Source organism: Corythoichthys intestinalis, chromosome 18 (genome assembly GCF_030265065.1).
Source record: "Corythoichthys intestinalis isolate RoL2023-P3 chromosome 18, ASM3026506v1, whole genome shotgun sequence".
NCBI classification, from domain to species: domain Eukaryota; kingdom Metazoa; phylum Chordata; class Actinopteri; order Syngnathiformes; family Syngnathidae; genus Corythoichthys; species Corythoichthys intestinalis.
Window position 1 is genome coordinate 46,895,999 of NC_080412.1, and position 13,789 is coordinate 46,909,787.

Below are 13,789 nucleotides of genomic sequence, written 5' to 3' on the forward strand. Positions count from 1 at the left end.
AATTTCGTGTAACATTAGTGGCATCACGGACGGGATTTACATATTACTCAATAAGCATTTTGAACTCTGCAATAATCATAAAAAAACATTGTCTATTTTGCAAAAGTGTGCCTGTTACTGACTCACCGTTAACCCGTAAATTTCATAAAACAGCAACCATGACTGTCAGTGGTGGCTGCAAATGGTATACAGTATGTTCTGCGTTGTGTTCAATTAGGCGTGCTAAGAAAAAGATCGCCTCTTGCTCCGCCCAAATGCATGATGGGAAGTTGGGCAACCATGACTGTTAGTAGTGGCTGCCAAAGGTTAAGCCAATAAAAGGCGCGGTCCAATGAAGGCCTGTGTCCACTCACATTTCTCTGCCTTTTTGCTCTCAATGTGCTAAAACGGTGCCATTGTAAACTGTTTGAGGCAACACATGAACGGGGCATTCCGTTTATGCGTTAATTGCGTCAAATATTTTAACGTGATTAATTTTTTTAAAAAAACTAATAACGCCCGTTAAGGTGAAAAATTTGACAGCCCTAATATACAGTATGTTAAAAAGCATTCCCAAAAAACACTGTACAATGGACACTTACAATCAGCATGGTTACCAGCAGGTTCTTCTTGGTGACTTGGGCATGGGAAAATATATAGTTGAGCACATTTGCCATGTCACCTTTGTTTTCCTCACGCAGGGCAAAAACACACTTGTCATAGTGCCCTGGGAAATAAGCAAAAATATTTGTATTGTTTCAAACAGACCAGAAAATCTGTTCATTGCGAAAGAGCGTCACCTAACGGAAAAATCTGGTATTAAACGGGTAAATAAGACTACAACTTCTCACCATTCTGAAACTGGATCTCTACTTTCAGGTATTGTCTGAGCAAATCAATCACCACGGCTTTCATGTAACCGCGAATCCCGCTGCGATATCTGTGAGAGAAAAAACAAAATATTGCTATAGCCCTTTTCTTTTTCTATCGAGTTAAGATATTTGGCCAAAAATAAACTAGTCCGGGGCACGTGAGATCCAATTGCCATAAATGTGGCCCGCGAACCAAAATGAGTTTGACACCTATGGTGTACATTAAGTCGTCTGACTTTTGACATACAAGACGGCAATGTATACAATTCAAGGACTGACTTTTGCACCAGCTGTACAATGCTTTGAGTGTTCATGAAGAAGACTTCTCTCTCAGACTTCTTGTTAAGAGTTGCCGCATGGCTGTCGAGAATGTTTGCAATCTGAAAAAAAAAAAAAAAAGAATTAGAAGTACTTAAATCAACCTGCCACTGGGCCAATTTTGTCTGATTTTGCAAGCCTTCGATGTTGCCTTTAGATTGCAAAGTATTCTTCACGATGGCCTGGTGGGTTCCTTTTTTACAGGACACAATAACCGATCAAGTGTCTCGAACACACACATCTATATACAAATTGAAAAGATTGATTGTATGTATAATGCCTTGATAAGGTGATGGGTGTAACACCTATCCTCACAAAGCTATATACTTCAAACCAATTTTGTGTTAGATGGTATATATATATATATATATATATATATATATATATATATATATATATATATATATATATATATATATATATATATATATATATATATATATATATATATATATATAGTTTCACTATTTTGCATTTTTGGTCTACTGTAGATAACCCGATTTGACCATTGTATGTGGTAAGGACAAAAATGCCTATGACCATACCTGCCATTTCTGCTAAATTGTCAAACTATTCAGCTTCATTTTTTTTCTGTTGAATGTTAATATGATCAAGCTTAAAAACGTTTTGTCGAGCATGTTTGGTTGTCAAAGAGACATCAATATTACCAATTCTGACCAAAAAAATTGGGATTTTTTTGTTGTTGTTGTCTTTTTTGATCCAAAATATTGATAATAATTGGTCAGTGAAGAAAACAACAGTTTGGACAAGACGGTTACGATGTCCTGAAAAAGGGACCCAACCAGGCAATTTTGAACCTTTTTTTTTTCTTTGAAATATAAAGGTAACATCAAAGGTATGCAAAATCAAGTGGGCCCAGGCCTTGCAGGGTTAAACGTTTACAGTCACAAGTCTCAAACTTAAAAAAACATTTTTAAAAATCACTTAAATCATGGTAAGAATCTTCATTTGTAAACACAAGGACGCGTTTCCTTTACGATTGACTGCAAAAATGAATTATTAGATCCACTTTTTACAATTTCATTGCACCTGTATTTTGCATATGAACAACAATTATGTAAAATCTTCATTGACCTATTCTGGTCACTGAAAAATTCCCCCATTTGCCATTTTTGTGCTCAAGTCAGCAATAAAAATGTGTTCATGGCGCTCTCTTGTGGCCGTCAAAGAACAATGTTGTTTTACTGCCATCTTGTGGCATAAACGTTTGCATCCACTCTGATTTGAGTTTTCCTTCTCCTGATTTTTTTTATTAATTTTTTTTTTTAATGAAACGCTTCATGCTTCAACTTGACCAGGGCCGACAATAACCTCTGTAAGGATTGAAAGTAAACATGATGTGTGATGCATTAGCTCACCTGCTGACTGGGAAACTGGCAAAGCACAGAGGTGATGTTGCTTGCATACTGAGCCATCTCCTTCTTGATGGCTTTCTCCACAGCAGGCGGGATGCGACCAGAGACGCTGGTCATAATGTCTTGAAGCTCCAGCAGTGGCAGCGAGGGGTCACGCATGGTTTTCATCAGCCTTTCCACCCACTCTTTCAACTGCAAATACAAAGAAGGAGCTCCATGTTTTGTTTTTACCAGTCTTTTGGACGAAAATACTTATTAACGTATTTTTTGGACTATAAGTCGCACCTGAGTATACGTCGCACCAGCCATAAAATGCCCAACGAAGACATGTATAAGTCGCACCAGAATATAAGTCACATTTTTGGGAGAAATTTACTTGATAAAATCCAACACATAGAACAGAGAGATGTCATCTTGAAAAGCAATTTAAAATACAATATAAAACAACATGCTGAAAAGGTGTACAGTATGTTAATGTTACAAGATGCATGAACAACAAAATGCAAACGTGACAAGTATGTAAACATAACACAGCAATAATGAGTTATTCAGATAACTATAGCATAAAGAACATGCGAGCAAGTTTACCAAACCATTAGTGTCACTCCAAAACACAAAAAAAAAACATGTGAAATGATATAATAATGTGTTAATAATTTCACACATAAGTCGCTCCTGGGTATAAGTCGCACCCCCAGCCAAACTATGAGAAAAACTGACTTATAGTCCGAAAAATACGGTAGTCTTAGTCATTTCAAAATGTGTTCGTCTTTGTCACAAATACTCAAAACATCTTTGAAATTCAAAGGTATTAGCCCAAAATTAAATAAAGCTTTCCAACCATTTGGAAAGAACATTGACGAGCACATATTGTAGCATCTACGAGAACAACGCCAACTTACACAATCAGCAGGACAACAGTACATTATTTTTGATGAATTATGCCCGCCTGCTGGACGCCAAAAACTGTAAAAACAAACCTTGCCACACTAAAGTTAATGCTAATGTAAACACAAACGCTACCAGTTACATTTATTGTGTGATGATCACCCAGCATAGAGATGTCCCGATCCCCGATATGGGCAAAAAAATGCGCATCGGTATCAGATCGGAATACGGGAAAAATTCCGATCCAGACTTCCGATCCAGTTTTTTTTTTTTTTTTTAAAGTCCGGCCCGGGTTTTCCAGCGCACCGGTTTACATAATCCATTCTAGTTTTTGCTTCAGTTTCCCTAAAATCCGGTCCGCATTATACGGCACACCTTCAACACACTTCATTTACATTACCGTCTCCCAATTTACCGAGGGACTTTATCGGTAAAAGTGTCAGCTGTGTGGGATCATTTCACCTTAAAGGACGACAAAGACGAAGAGGCAGGGAGCAACATATGCCACAATAAAGGCAAGCGTAGTGGTAAAGCTGTAAGAAGTTTTAATACAACCAACCTAATCAAGCATTTAGCGAAATACCACCACAAACAATATGAGGAGTATTTTAAGAAAACCGAAGACAAAAAGAAAGGTCCTACGCAACTAACACTGGCAGAAACTTTTGCTATGCGTGACAAACTGGCACTCGACAGTCCCAAAGCCCAGAGAATAACAGGAGTCATTGCCGAAGAATTCATTCTGGATGACAAGCCATTATCTCACGTGAGTAAAGACGCACCGTCCACGCGATTCGGCCGTGGAAGATTCGAGAACGAATCACAAACATCCAAATTCCGATTATTGAAATATGTCAAGTATAGCGGGACGCAATGAGAAACTGACCGCATTGCGTCCCGAAAGTAAACATAACTTGTCTTAGACCCGGGTAATGCCAATGCTCAACTCACGGCTTTAGCTCAACTCATGCCGCTGGATAAAAAACACAAGAATACCTTACTGCTGCTGATAGCCGCTACAAACTACGTCAACATCGTTTTACTGGAGATAATAGATATCATATGTACCGTATTTTTCGGACTATAAGTCGCACCCGAGTATAAGTCGCACCAGCCATAAAATTCCCAATGAAGAGGAAAAAAACATATATAAGTCGCACTGGAGTATAAGTCGCATTTTTGGGGGAAATTTACTTGATCAAATCCAGCACATAGAACAGATATTTCATCTTGAAAGGCAATTTGAAATTAAAATACAATATAGAACAACACGCTGAATAAGTGTATAGTATGATAATGTTACATGATGTATGAACAACAAAATGCGAATGTGGCCAGTATGTTAACGTAAAATAGCTATTAAGAGTTACTCAGATAACTATAGCATCAAGAACATGCTAACAAGTTTAGCAAACCATCAGTGTCACTCCAAACACATAATTAACATGTGAAATGATATAAAAATGTGTTAATAATTTCACACATAAGTCGCTCCTGAGTATAAGTCGCACCCCCAGCCAAACTATGAAAAAAACTGCGACTTATAGTCAGAAAAATACGGTATATAGAACAAGATGCTACACGACAGACTCGACGGCGTTAGCAACATTGAAGTATTGAAAACCAGATGCGTTAGTAAACTGCCGCCATCTTAAAGCAGAAGACTTCCCTAGTAGGCTGTTGTGAACCTTCCAAGCGAACCTAATTAACTTTTTATGTAAAATACTCCTAAATAGGCAAAATCCTGACTTGAATCTATCTTCAAAACAGTTTGAAAACTTTCACATGTCGAAAGTAGACAGAAAGGAAATTATGGAATAACGGGAGCAATTTTAACAACTTTAACAGTTGATTCGCAAAATGAAATGAATGTAGTTTAAAGCTGCTGATACAGAATGGGGACTTGGTATTTTATTTACTGTTTTAAAAGTTAACTTGATACTGAAATAGTCGTTTATTTAAACCTGAGAGGCTTTTTATACAATTTTTGTAACTAATGCATAAACATTAAAAGCATCTAATAGCTTGGGGGGATTTGTGGGATTTTCCACTGAGATTGTTGGTGTGTTTTGCTTTTTTAAGACAGTTTACAATATTATTTGCACGTTTTACTGACTGACTATGCCATTTCTGTTTGTTATTTATAATGTTTTGTGTATGTCACTGAATAAACAGGTCAGTTTCTTGTTACCAACCGTTGTGTGTTATTCTAACTCACCTAATTCAGCTGGCTAGTTGTTATCAAGAGTACTAAAACCTTTTTCAACATGAGTCTGACAACTAAGTAAGGAGGCTAAATAACTTTAAACTTTAACACATGCTCAGAAGGGTCGGTATCGGTATCGGCCAGTACCGGTATCGGATCGGAAGTGCAAAACAATATCTGTATCGGATCGGAAGTGCAAAAACCTGGATTGGGACATCCCTAACTCAGCATAGATCTTCCAAGGCAAAAGCAACATTACATATTCTCTCTTGCGAAGAAAACAAAGAAAAAAAAGAAAACAAATCTTACCATGTGTTTCACAATAAGTAAGCCTGGAGCGCAGCCTGGCTTGAAGGACATCCTAAACATCGGTTTTATATGAGTGGCACAACCAAAACACTGCTAAGATGCAGGCAGACGTACAATAAGAAAATATCACGCTTTGTAAACATATGACATGTGGCATTTTCCTCTCGTCAGACGAAAACTGGCATTCGTCTCGTTAGGTTTTCGTCTCCCGAGACGAGTTTGGAGCTAGTCGTCGTCGTCATCATTATGGAAAAAAATTGTTTGCCGACGCAATATTTTCGTTATCGTCATCGTTGACGAAAACAACAAGGAAGGAGCCTGAAAAGAACTTCCTGTGATCTCACCTTGGCACTAAAGAAAGGCTCAGGAAGACAGTAGCCACTCATGACATGAACAAGGTGGTCCAGCGTGTTGTGGAAAACTCGGTGTAGTTTCTCTCCGCGGAGAGCCACCGCCTGGGTGGAGGGCAAGGTACCCGTGTGCAGCTCCGCCTGGAAACCAAATTCATTTGAAAACATTTGGATGGTGTCGTTCAACGTGGTACTGACATGACTCCTGTACCTGTTGCACTCGGGTGGGGTCGTCCAGTTGAAGTTTGGCAATGACACAACCGGGCTCCAGCGATGCTCCTGCCCTCTTGACATAATGAATACAACCCGACTCGGCGGCCGTGAGGGTCATGACCATCTTCATCACCTGTAATTGACAACAATCCACTCAATAAATGCATACAGTTTCTACTCGGTACACAACAAGGAGCTACCTCAATTTCGGCGTAACACTGTCCAGAAAAGACATGACCGCCATCTTCGACCGTGTACTGGATGATTTTTCCCGCCGAGGGAGATCGCAGCAGCGACGGATCATTTTCCTTCTCAAAAACACAAGTCCTGTTCCCTATTGTGATGCGATACCTGCAGAGGTGGGTTGAGTAGCCAAAAATTTTACTCAAGTAAGAGTAACGTTACTTCAAATTTATATTACTCAAGTAAAAGTATTCATCCAAAAAATGTACTCAAGTATAGGTAAGTAAAAATGTATTTGGTGAAAAGAATACCCAAGTAATGAGCAACATTATGAGTAACTGCTTACATTTTTGTTTGATTTGTTTTTTTTTTAAACAATGGCATTTTCAACACAAAGTTATCTATATGAACTGTTGTTATATATATGATACTGTACAATAACCCATTACATAACCACATTAAGCCTAAGAAATACAAAACTGAAAAAAAAAAAAAAATCACTGAATTCCACCGAGAGATAAAAAATGACAAAAAGGAAGCATTATTAGTCCAAAAAGCATGAGTGCCCTCTAGTGGAGGAAAATGGTTCCTAGTTTAAATAGTGAATACCGTAATTTCCCGAATATAACGCGCACTTTTTTTCCCCCAAATCAACTTGTAAAATCATGGTGCGCATTATAAACGGGTACATGGATCGAGACAGAAATATATATATATGAAAACCGATTTTTTTTAATTGACACGGCCACGTTGTGTTGAAGAAACGTATGCGGCGACCCATTGCCGACCATTACGATACCTGACGTCAAATGGTAAAACATTTTGTTTCGGTAATACTTCACTCCGATTGACCGAATGATTTCGTCTGTGTTAAATTCTGCTTTTTTCACTCTTCATAAAGCACAGAATTTAGTTTCTTGAACTCATTTGAGTCAACGTTTATTGCAGCTCCGCAACTCGGACCATAACAAACGTAACAACACAGACTTCCTGTGTCTGTCAACTATATCTGTCCCTCGGGAAACTTAAACCCAAATAACAGTAGTTCCTATTGTTAGTGTCGCCTCGACAGCGATGAGCTCGCTCGGATTTCCGACTTACGTTCTCGCTTTCATTTTACCATATCAATCCATGGAAGAAACATTTATTCATCATGATGAAACGAGCAAGTTATACAGCAACCTTTAAAAGAAAAGTCACATCTGTTTTGTTTTCTCCAAGATTCTGGTAAATTGGAGAAGTTGTCAAATCATATTATTACCGTAAATATTGTCAGTTTATGGTAATGTTTTGAACTACCAATGTGCTATGCTGGTGCTGTGTTTCACCAGTCAGTAAAATGACATTTCTGTATCTGTACATGAGCTCTGTTTTCTTGTGTTCTTCTATTTATTGGTGCTAAAATTAGGGTACGCGTTAAAAACGGGTACAATAATTTTCCCTAGATTTTACAAGTAAATTTGGGGTGCGCATTATACACGGGTGCGCCTTATATTCGGGAAATTACGATAGTTTCTTTATAGTTACTAGAATGAAATTAAATGGATATATAAATATCTCCATTTTTCCACGGTCATTCGGCGCCAAATAAAACTGGGAGAGAGGTTTAAATCAGCACTCAATGTCAAATACTTCATTTTTTACGGTGCTTTAAGGACGCCACATGATTGAACAGCCTGGCGTGATCATAGAACAGCAAGTTTGCATCTGATTGGTATAACGGAGTCGTGATTATTGTTGCGACGTTTCATTGGTGAAATTGGTAGAGCAACTCTTGGCATCGCTGGCAAAAAAAATCAATATATCTAATATGTAGAATAAAGAAGAAAAATGTAACGACTCTTGTGTAGCCCAAAGTAGTGGAGTGAGAGTAGTGTTCTTTCTTCACTAATCTACTCAAGTAAAAGTAAAAAGTATGGCATAGTAAAACTACTCTTAGAAGTACATTTTTCTCAAAAAGCTACTGTATATGTAACGGAGTACATGAAACGTGGTACTACCCAGCTCTGAATACCTGAAAATATCATCGTTTATAACTGTGAACCATAAATAGGCAGTGCTATATTCATCTCACCTGTCAACCTCTTCTTTCATGTAGGTAGTATAGCTGCTGCCATCATAGGACAGTAATAAGCCTCCATCGCTAAGCCGATGGACATCCACTTCCACCGTTGAGTTGTTCATGATGAGCACGTAGGAGTTGGGAGACTGCCGAGTCACGGTTACGACGTACTTAATTCCTTCGTAGATAAGCTCCACGTCCACAGTGTTGAGAAGTGTGTGCGCCGGTAACACCTGACCCCTGTGTCACATTGTACACATACTATGAGCAGTTTCTGGACACTTGAAATCAAAATTTTAATAGACAATGAACTCAATCACTGCCATTGCGGCAACAGACATCCAATTCACTTTGACCGTCAAATGCGATTGAACATTTTTTGATAAGATGATTATTAAATGGTTATTAAATATTTGCTTTTACCAATGAAGGTTCACAATATAGTATCGACTGCTATAATAGTATGTTCCATGATTGATTGCAGTAAGAGACATTTCAGTGATTGATAACTATAGACATGTTTAGCTCTTGATAAAACTGCCTTGTCATTCTGACCGGTTTGAACCAGCCTAGGTTCCACAGGTCAACTTCAATACATTTAAGGAATCATATTCAATCATTCCGACAACACATACTACGTGATTATAATGACTCAATCAGCACAACAAAAAGAGTCGTTTACCCATGTAACTTGAAATTTACACATTGTATTAGGGAGAATTCATTCTGTATCTGCATGAAATAAACTTCCGAAAATGGATGACTGCCACCTTTTCAACTAAAAGAGACAAATACGCATGCTTACCTCTCCAGAGAATGCAGGAAAATGGACACACTGTTCCTCAGATTAACATCCGCCACGTGAAGTGCTCCACTCACAAGTCCCAGCATTGTGTCGGGACGCTCGGCCTAAAAGCGACAAATACTTTTTACCTACCGAGTTCATGAGGTACAATTGTGGCGCATCAATATCTTAACATCATTGGATTGTTGCGGCTAGTGACTATAAAGTGTATGCAATATGGGTGAAAGCAGCAGCATCTCTCCACACCTGCATCTTCTCAGAGATGAGCCTATCGAGCCAGCCCGTGTCAATGCTATTGTGCTGAAAGCTCTCCGTTTCCAGTAGCTTGATGAGGTATTCCACTGTGGTCCTGAAGTCTCCTCTGATGGACAACTCCTTCAAAGCTACAACCATGTTACTAGAGAGAAAAACAAAACATGCATTTTTCGATAGGTTTACAGCACAGGTAAGGGTTGTCACTTTGAGTCAACATTGGGGGGGGTTGCGATTTCCACCTGAAGCAGTTCTGAGGCTGGTTTGGATTATTGAGCGGGTTGCAACCCACCCTACTCCCTATAAATCACACCTATGAACATGGGTAGCAGGTACGTGCAGGGGGCGGAGGGCGCTTGAGCACCTGCCCCTTTGCCCTGAAGGAATCTGACCTTTTAGCAAGATTGCTGGAATCACAACAGCCGAACCGCCGGACCCGCACTGGCGCAGCTCCAACGACCCGGGCAGGCGAGACACCTACAACCTGGTCAAAAGGCCAAACTCCGCGCATTCACCTTAGTCTTAACCCCTTGTACTGACTCCATTTTGAAAGCTGGAAAAATCGCATCGAGCGCGTCATCTGCCTGAGCCGCACTATTTTCAGCTGGGGCTCGAGCTGACGGCTCAGGCCGGCCCAACGATGGTGGGCATGATTCTTGCTTCTTCAAGCTTTTCAGAAATAAGCCATTGGTGTAGCCACTTGTCACTCAAACATGTCTGACCAATAGCGAAGTGCAACATTTGTCTCGGACTGATTCAATAAATTTTTTTTTAAAAAGTGCGTTCAAAACTTTTTACACTTCAAAAAACTGAGTTCAAAACCTCTTGAACTTCAATCAAAACAATAATAATTTCAATTAAAAATATTTTCAAAATAAAAAAATAATTTTTATCTTTTGGGAAGAGCAATTTTATATAATTTTTCTTTGAAAATATTATTTTGATTGAAGCACCATGTTGTTCCTTTTTTAGCCTCAAATTTATCTTTGCATTCAAACACTTTTTTTTTTTTTTTTTTTTTATTGAAGTGACTTTTTTGATTGAAAATATATATTTTGATTGAAGCAACTTTTTTTGATTTAATAATAAAAACACAAACCTACATCCATAGTTATTGAGAGCAATTAAGAAAGCGTTAAAAAATAAAAGCCACCAAGGAATCAGATTTTTTTATATTTCATTATGTAGACTTGCCTCGTAAGGAAGGGATGTAGAGGGATTAAAACATTTTTTTAAAAAGCTGGATGAGGCTGCTAAAGGCAGTGGATCCATCATCAGCTGGGTGAATGGCACAATTTGTATGAATAACACAGTTTGCAAGGATATTCAGGGATAAAATGAAACAATTATGAATACAATTACAATGCTATTGTTCTATAACATTTTACGTCATTACTTTATTAATTATTAGGTCCTAGAGTTGTCAAATATGGACAATAATGAAATAATACTTTTGAAAAACACTGTGCTGACAATGGCTCAGTGACCATCTGATTTGGTTTGTTCTCAGATGAACAACAAGTTTAAGAAGGACGTTTTGATGTAGAGGTTGAAAGAAGAAGAGGTAAAGACTCACTGAGTCATGGCCAGAAAGTGTTGATGACGGTGTTGATTTCTATTCACTATTCCTCCTCCTAATTAAAGTGTCACAGTCACAGCCAATTATACTGTAAAGCTGGTTGAAATGGAAATTATGTTGTTGTAAGGTGTATGAAATACTTGTTCATGTGCATCTTTTGATGTATGAGCACCTACCCCTCCATCAGTCTCTGCACGGCCCTGATTGGTAGTAGTTACAAAAACAATTTGTGAATACAGTACACTTACGAGATGGCTTCTTCGCGATTCTCTCCCCAAGAAAAACAGTGTCCAAACTGGGAGTCGGCAAACTCGTGAAGTCCACCGGCTGCTGCTACACTGAAGTAGCCCCACACGTTCTTATTGCTGCGAAAGTTCAGCTCTTGGACCGTACCGGAGCTCGGCTTGAAACCCTGGAATCAGACAGCGTTTCATTAAAAACAATCTGCCAGATTTGAAGAGCAATTTGGATAAGGAAGGCGCGTACCTCGTCTGGATTTTCACTGGTGATGCGAGCTGCGATGACGTGTCCTCGTGGGGAGGCGACTGCGGAAAGGCCCTCAAAATCGATGGGAGTGTCACCCCAGGGCTGCGTGCCGTACAGCATCCGGATGTCTTTGATTCGGTAAAGGGGGATGCCCATTGCGATCTGTACAAGATTATTGAATGAGCCAAGAGAATAAAGGCTAATCATCGATAATCATATTTTCCTGAACAAATATGTCCATAGTTGGGCTGGGCCTGCTAGTCATACTCAGGTGTGAAGGAGATAGTACCTTTTCTCGTAGGCACCGTCCAACTGTTTGCATTATTCTAACACACTTAATATAATCAATCAAGGAATAGTATCGTTTCTCGTATTTACTGTTTGACTGTTTGCATTACTCTAACATACCCAATATAAGGAAAACAAGTAGTATATAGGGCATAAGAGATACGTGACGCCTTCTTAGCACGGAAGTCCAACGTGTGCGTCATACAACTGACAGCGCAAGATTGAAGGCGACAAGCCCATGTCTGCACCCGGACAGTCCAGAACAACTGGCGGGATGCCCTGTCCCAACACAAGGAACACCGGAGAACGCCCGATATCCAACTGATAACCCGACTGACATCGTTGCCCTAACAACAGTAACTCCCGGATCCTCCTGTCCAATCCACAAACAGACAATAATTCTAAACAACGCCCAAACAAATCCTTGTTCTTCTGGCAGCCCGCCCTGCAAGAACCTTCAAAAAGACTGAATGTTTAACTCATAAGGGTGTAACGGTACTAGGGCTGCAGCTAACGATTATTTTAGTAGTCGATTAATCGATGAACTAGTTAGTTCGAATAATCGAGTAATCGAATAAGGAACATACAAAATTAAAATACCTGACCTGAGCCTCGAACAGTATAAAAAAGTAAATGAATGACGATATATGTGCAATAAAAGAAGAATTGATTAACTTACATAGTAAAATTCCACTAGTTTAAATGCTATACAATGCCAACGTTTTTTACAATGCTCTTAACAAATTGTTCGAACACATATTCCCACAAAAAACAGCTAAATATACCTTTAAACTAAATAACGAATACATTAAAAAAAACATTAGCTCAAACAAAAGCTTAACTTATGTTGGTCTTAACAGGGAGAAGCTGGATTCAGCCATGTGAAATGAGGCAGACGAGAGGGCAGTGTATCCACCCAAATCAATAAAAGTAAATGCAAACACTTTCAAAACAAACCATTTTAACGCCACTTTAATTAAACGAATACTCGAGGCAGCAATATTTAATCCGAATATTTTTTTTCTAACCGAATACTCGAGTTAATCGATTAACCGTTGCAGTACTAAACGGTACACGTAATAGTATTAAACCGTTTGGTTACGTGGTGCTAGGTTCGGAACGGATGCGTACCGAACGAGTTTCTGACGTCATATAACCCTTACTTTTCGAGGCTGTGAGTCGATTGGGTTACAGCTTCTTTGTGTAGATTATATTACAACATAAAATATACAATATATATAAATACTACATCACATTTGTAAAATATAAACACATGATAAAATAAATAATAGCCCATTTAAATAAACTGAAATGAGCTAAAACACTTGTAATTAAATGATAAGAATAATACACACATCCTGCTTACACAATTAATTAATTTCTGTGTGGCACTTTAACTTGAGAAAATCCACCAATAAAGCTTTTGAAAACCGTTCATAAGAGAATAAATGTTTCATTAAGGCATTTCATTTGTAAAATACATGTTAAAATCTTTGTCATTGGGATTGCTTTTCTCTTTAGCACAGGACTTCTTTTTTCTTCTTTCTTTCAGAAAGAAAGCTGACCAGTACGCGGGGTCTGAAAGGCAAATTGTTGTTGGATTATCTTTAAATACCCGCTATT

General features: G+C 38.6%; 1 protein-coding gene across 9 annotated transcripts in view; it reads right to left on the bottom strand.

Annotated features, from left to right (window-relative positions):
• Positions 1–13,789, bottom strand: part of acaca (acetyl-CoA carboxylase alpha) — a 102,125-nt gene that overhangs the window by 69,352 nt on the left and 18,984 nt on the right. For all 9 annotated transcript variants that reach the window (XM_057820071.1, XM_057820069.1, XM_057820072.1 and 6 more), the window contains exons 12-23: positions 11,879–12,040; positions 11,641–11,804; positions 9,808–9,958; positions 9,562–9,665; positions 8,769–8,996; positions 6,712–6,862; positions 6,510–6,644; positions 6,293–6,439; positions 2,549–2,737; positions 1,131–1,231; positions 831–919; positions 582–706 (exon numbers count right to left, since the gene is read on the bottom strand). In XM_057820071.1, the coding sequence (XP_057676054.1) occupies positions 582–706; positions 831–919; positions 1,131–1,231; positions 2,549–2,737; positions 6,293–6,439; positions 6,510–6,644; positions 6,712–6,862; positions 8,769–8,996; positions 9,562–9,665; positions 9,808–9,958; positions 11,641–11,804; positions 11,879–12,040 (1,746 nt within the window). The remainder of the gene's footprint in view (positions 1–581; positions 707–830; positions 920–1,130; positions 1,232–2,548; positions 2,738–6,292; positions 6,440–6,509; positions 6,645–6,711; positions 6,863–8,768; positions 8,997–9,561; positions 9,666–9,807; positions 9,959–11,640; positions 11,805–11,878; positions 12,041–13,789) is intronic.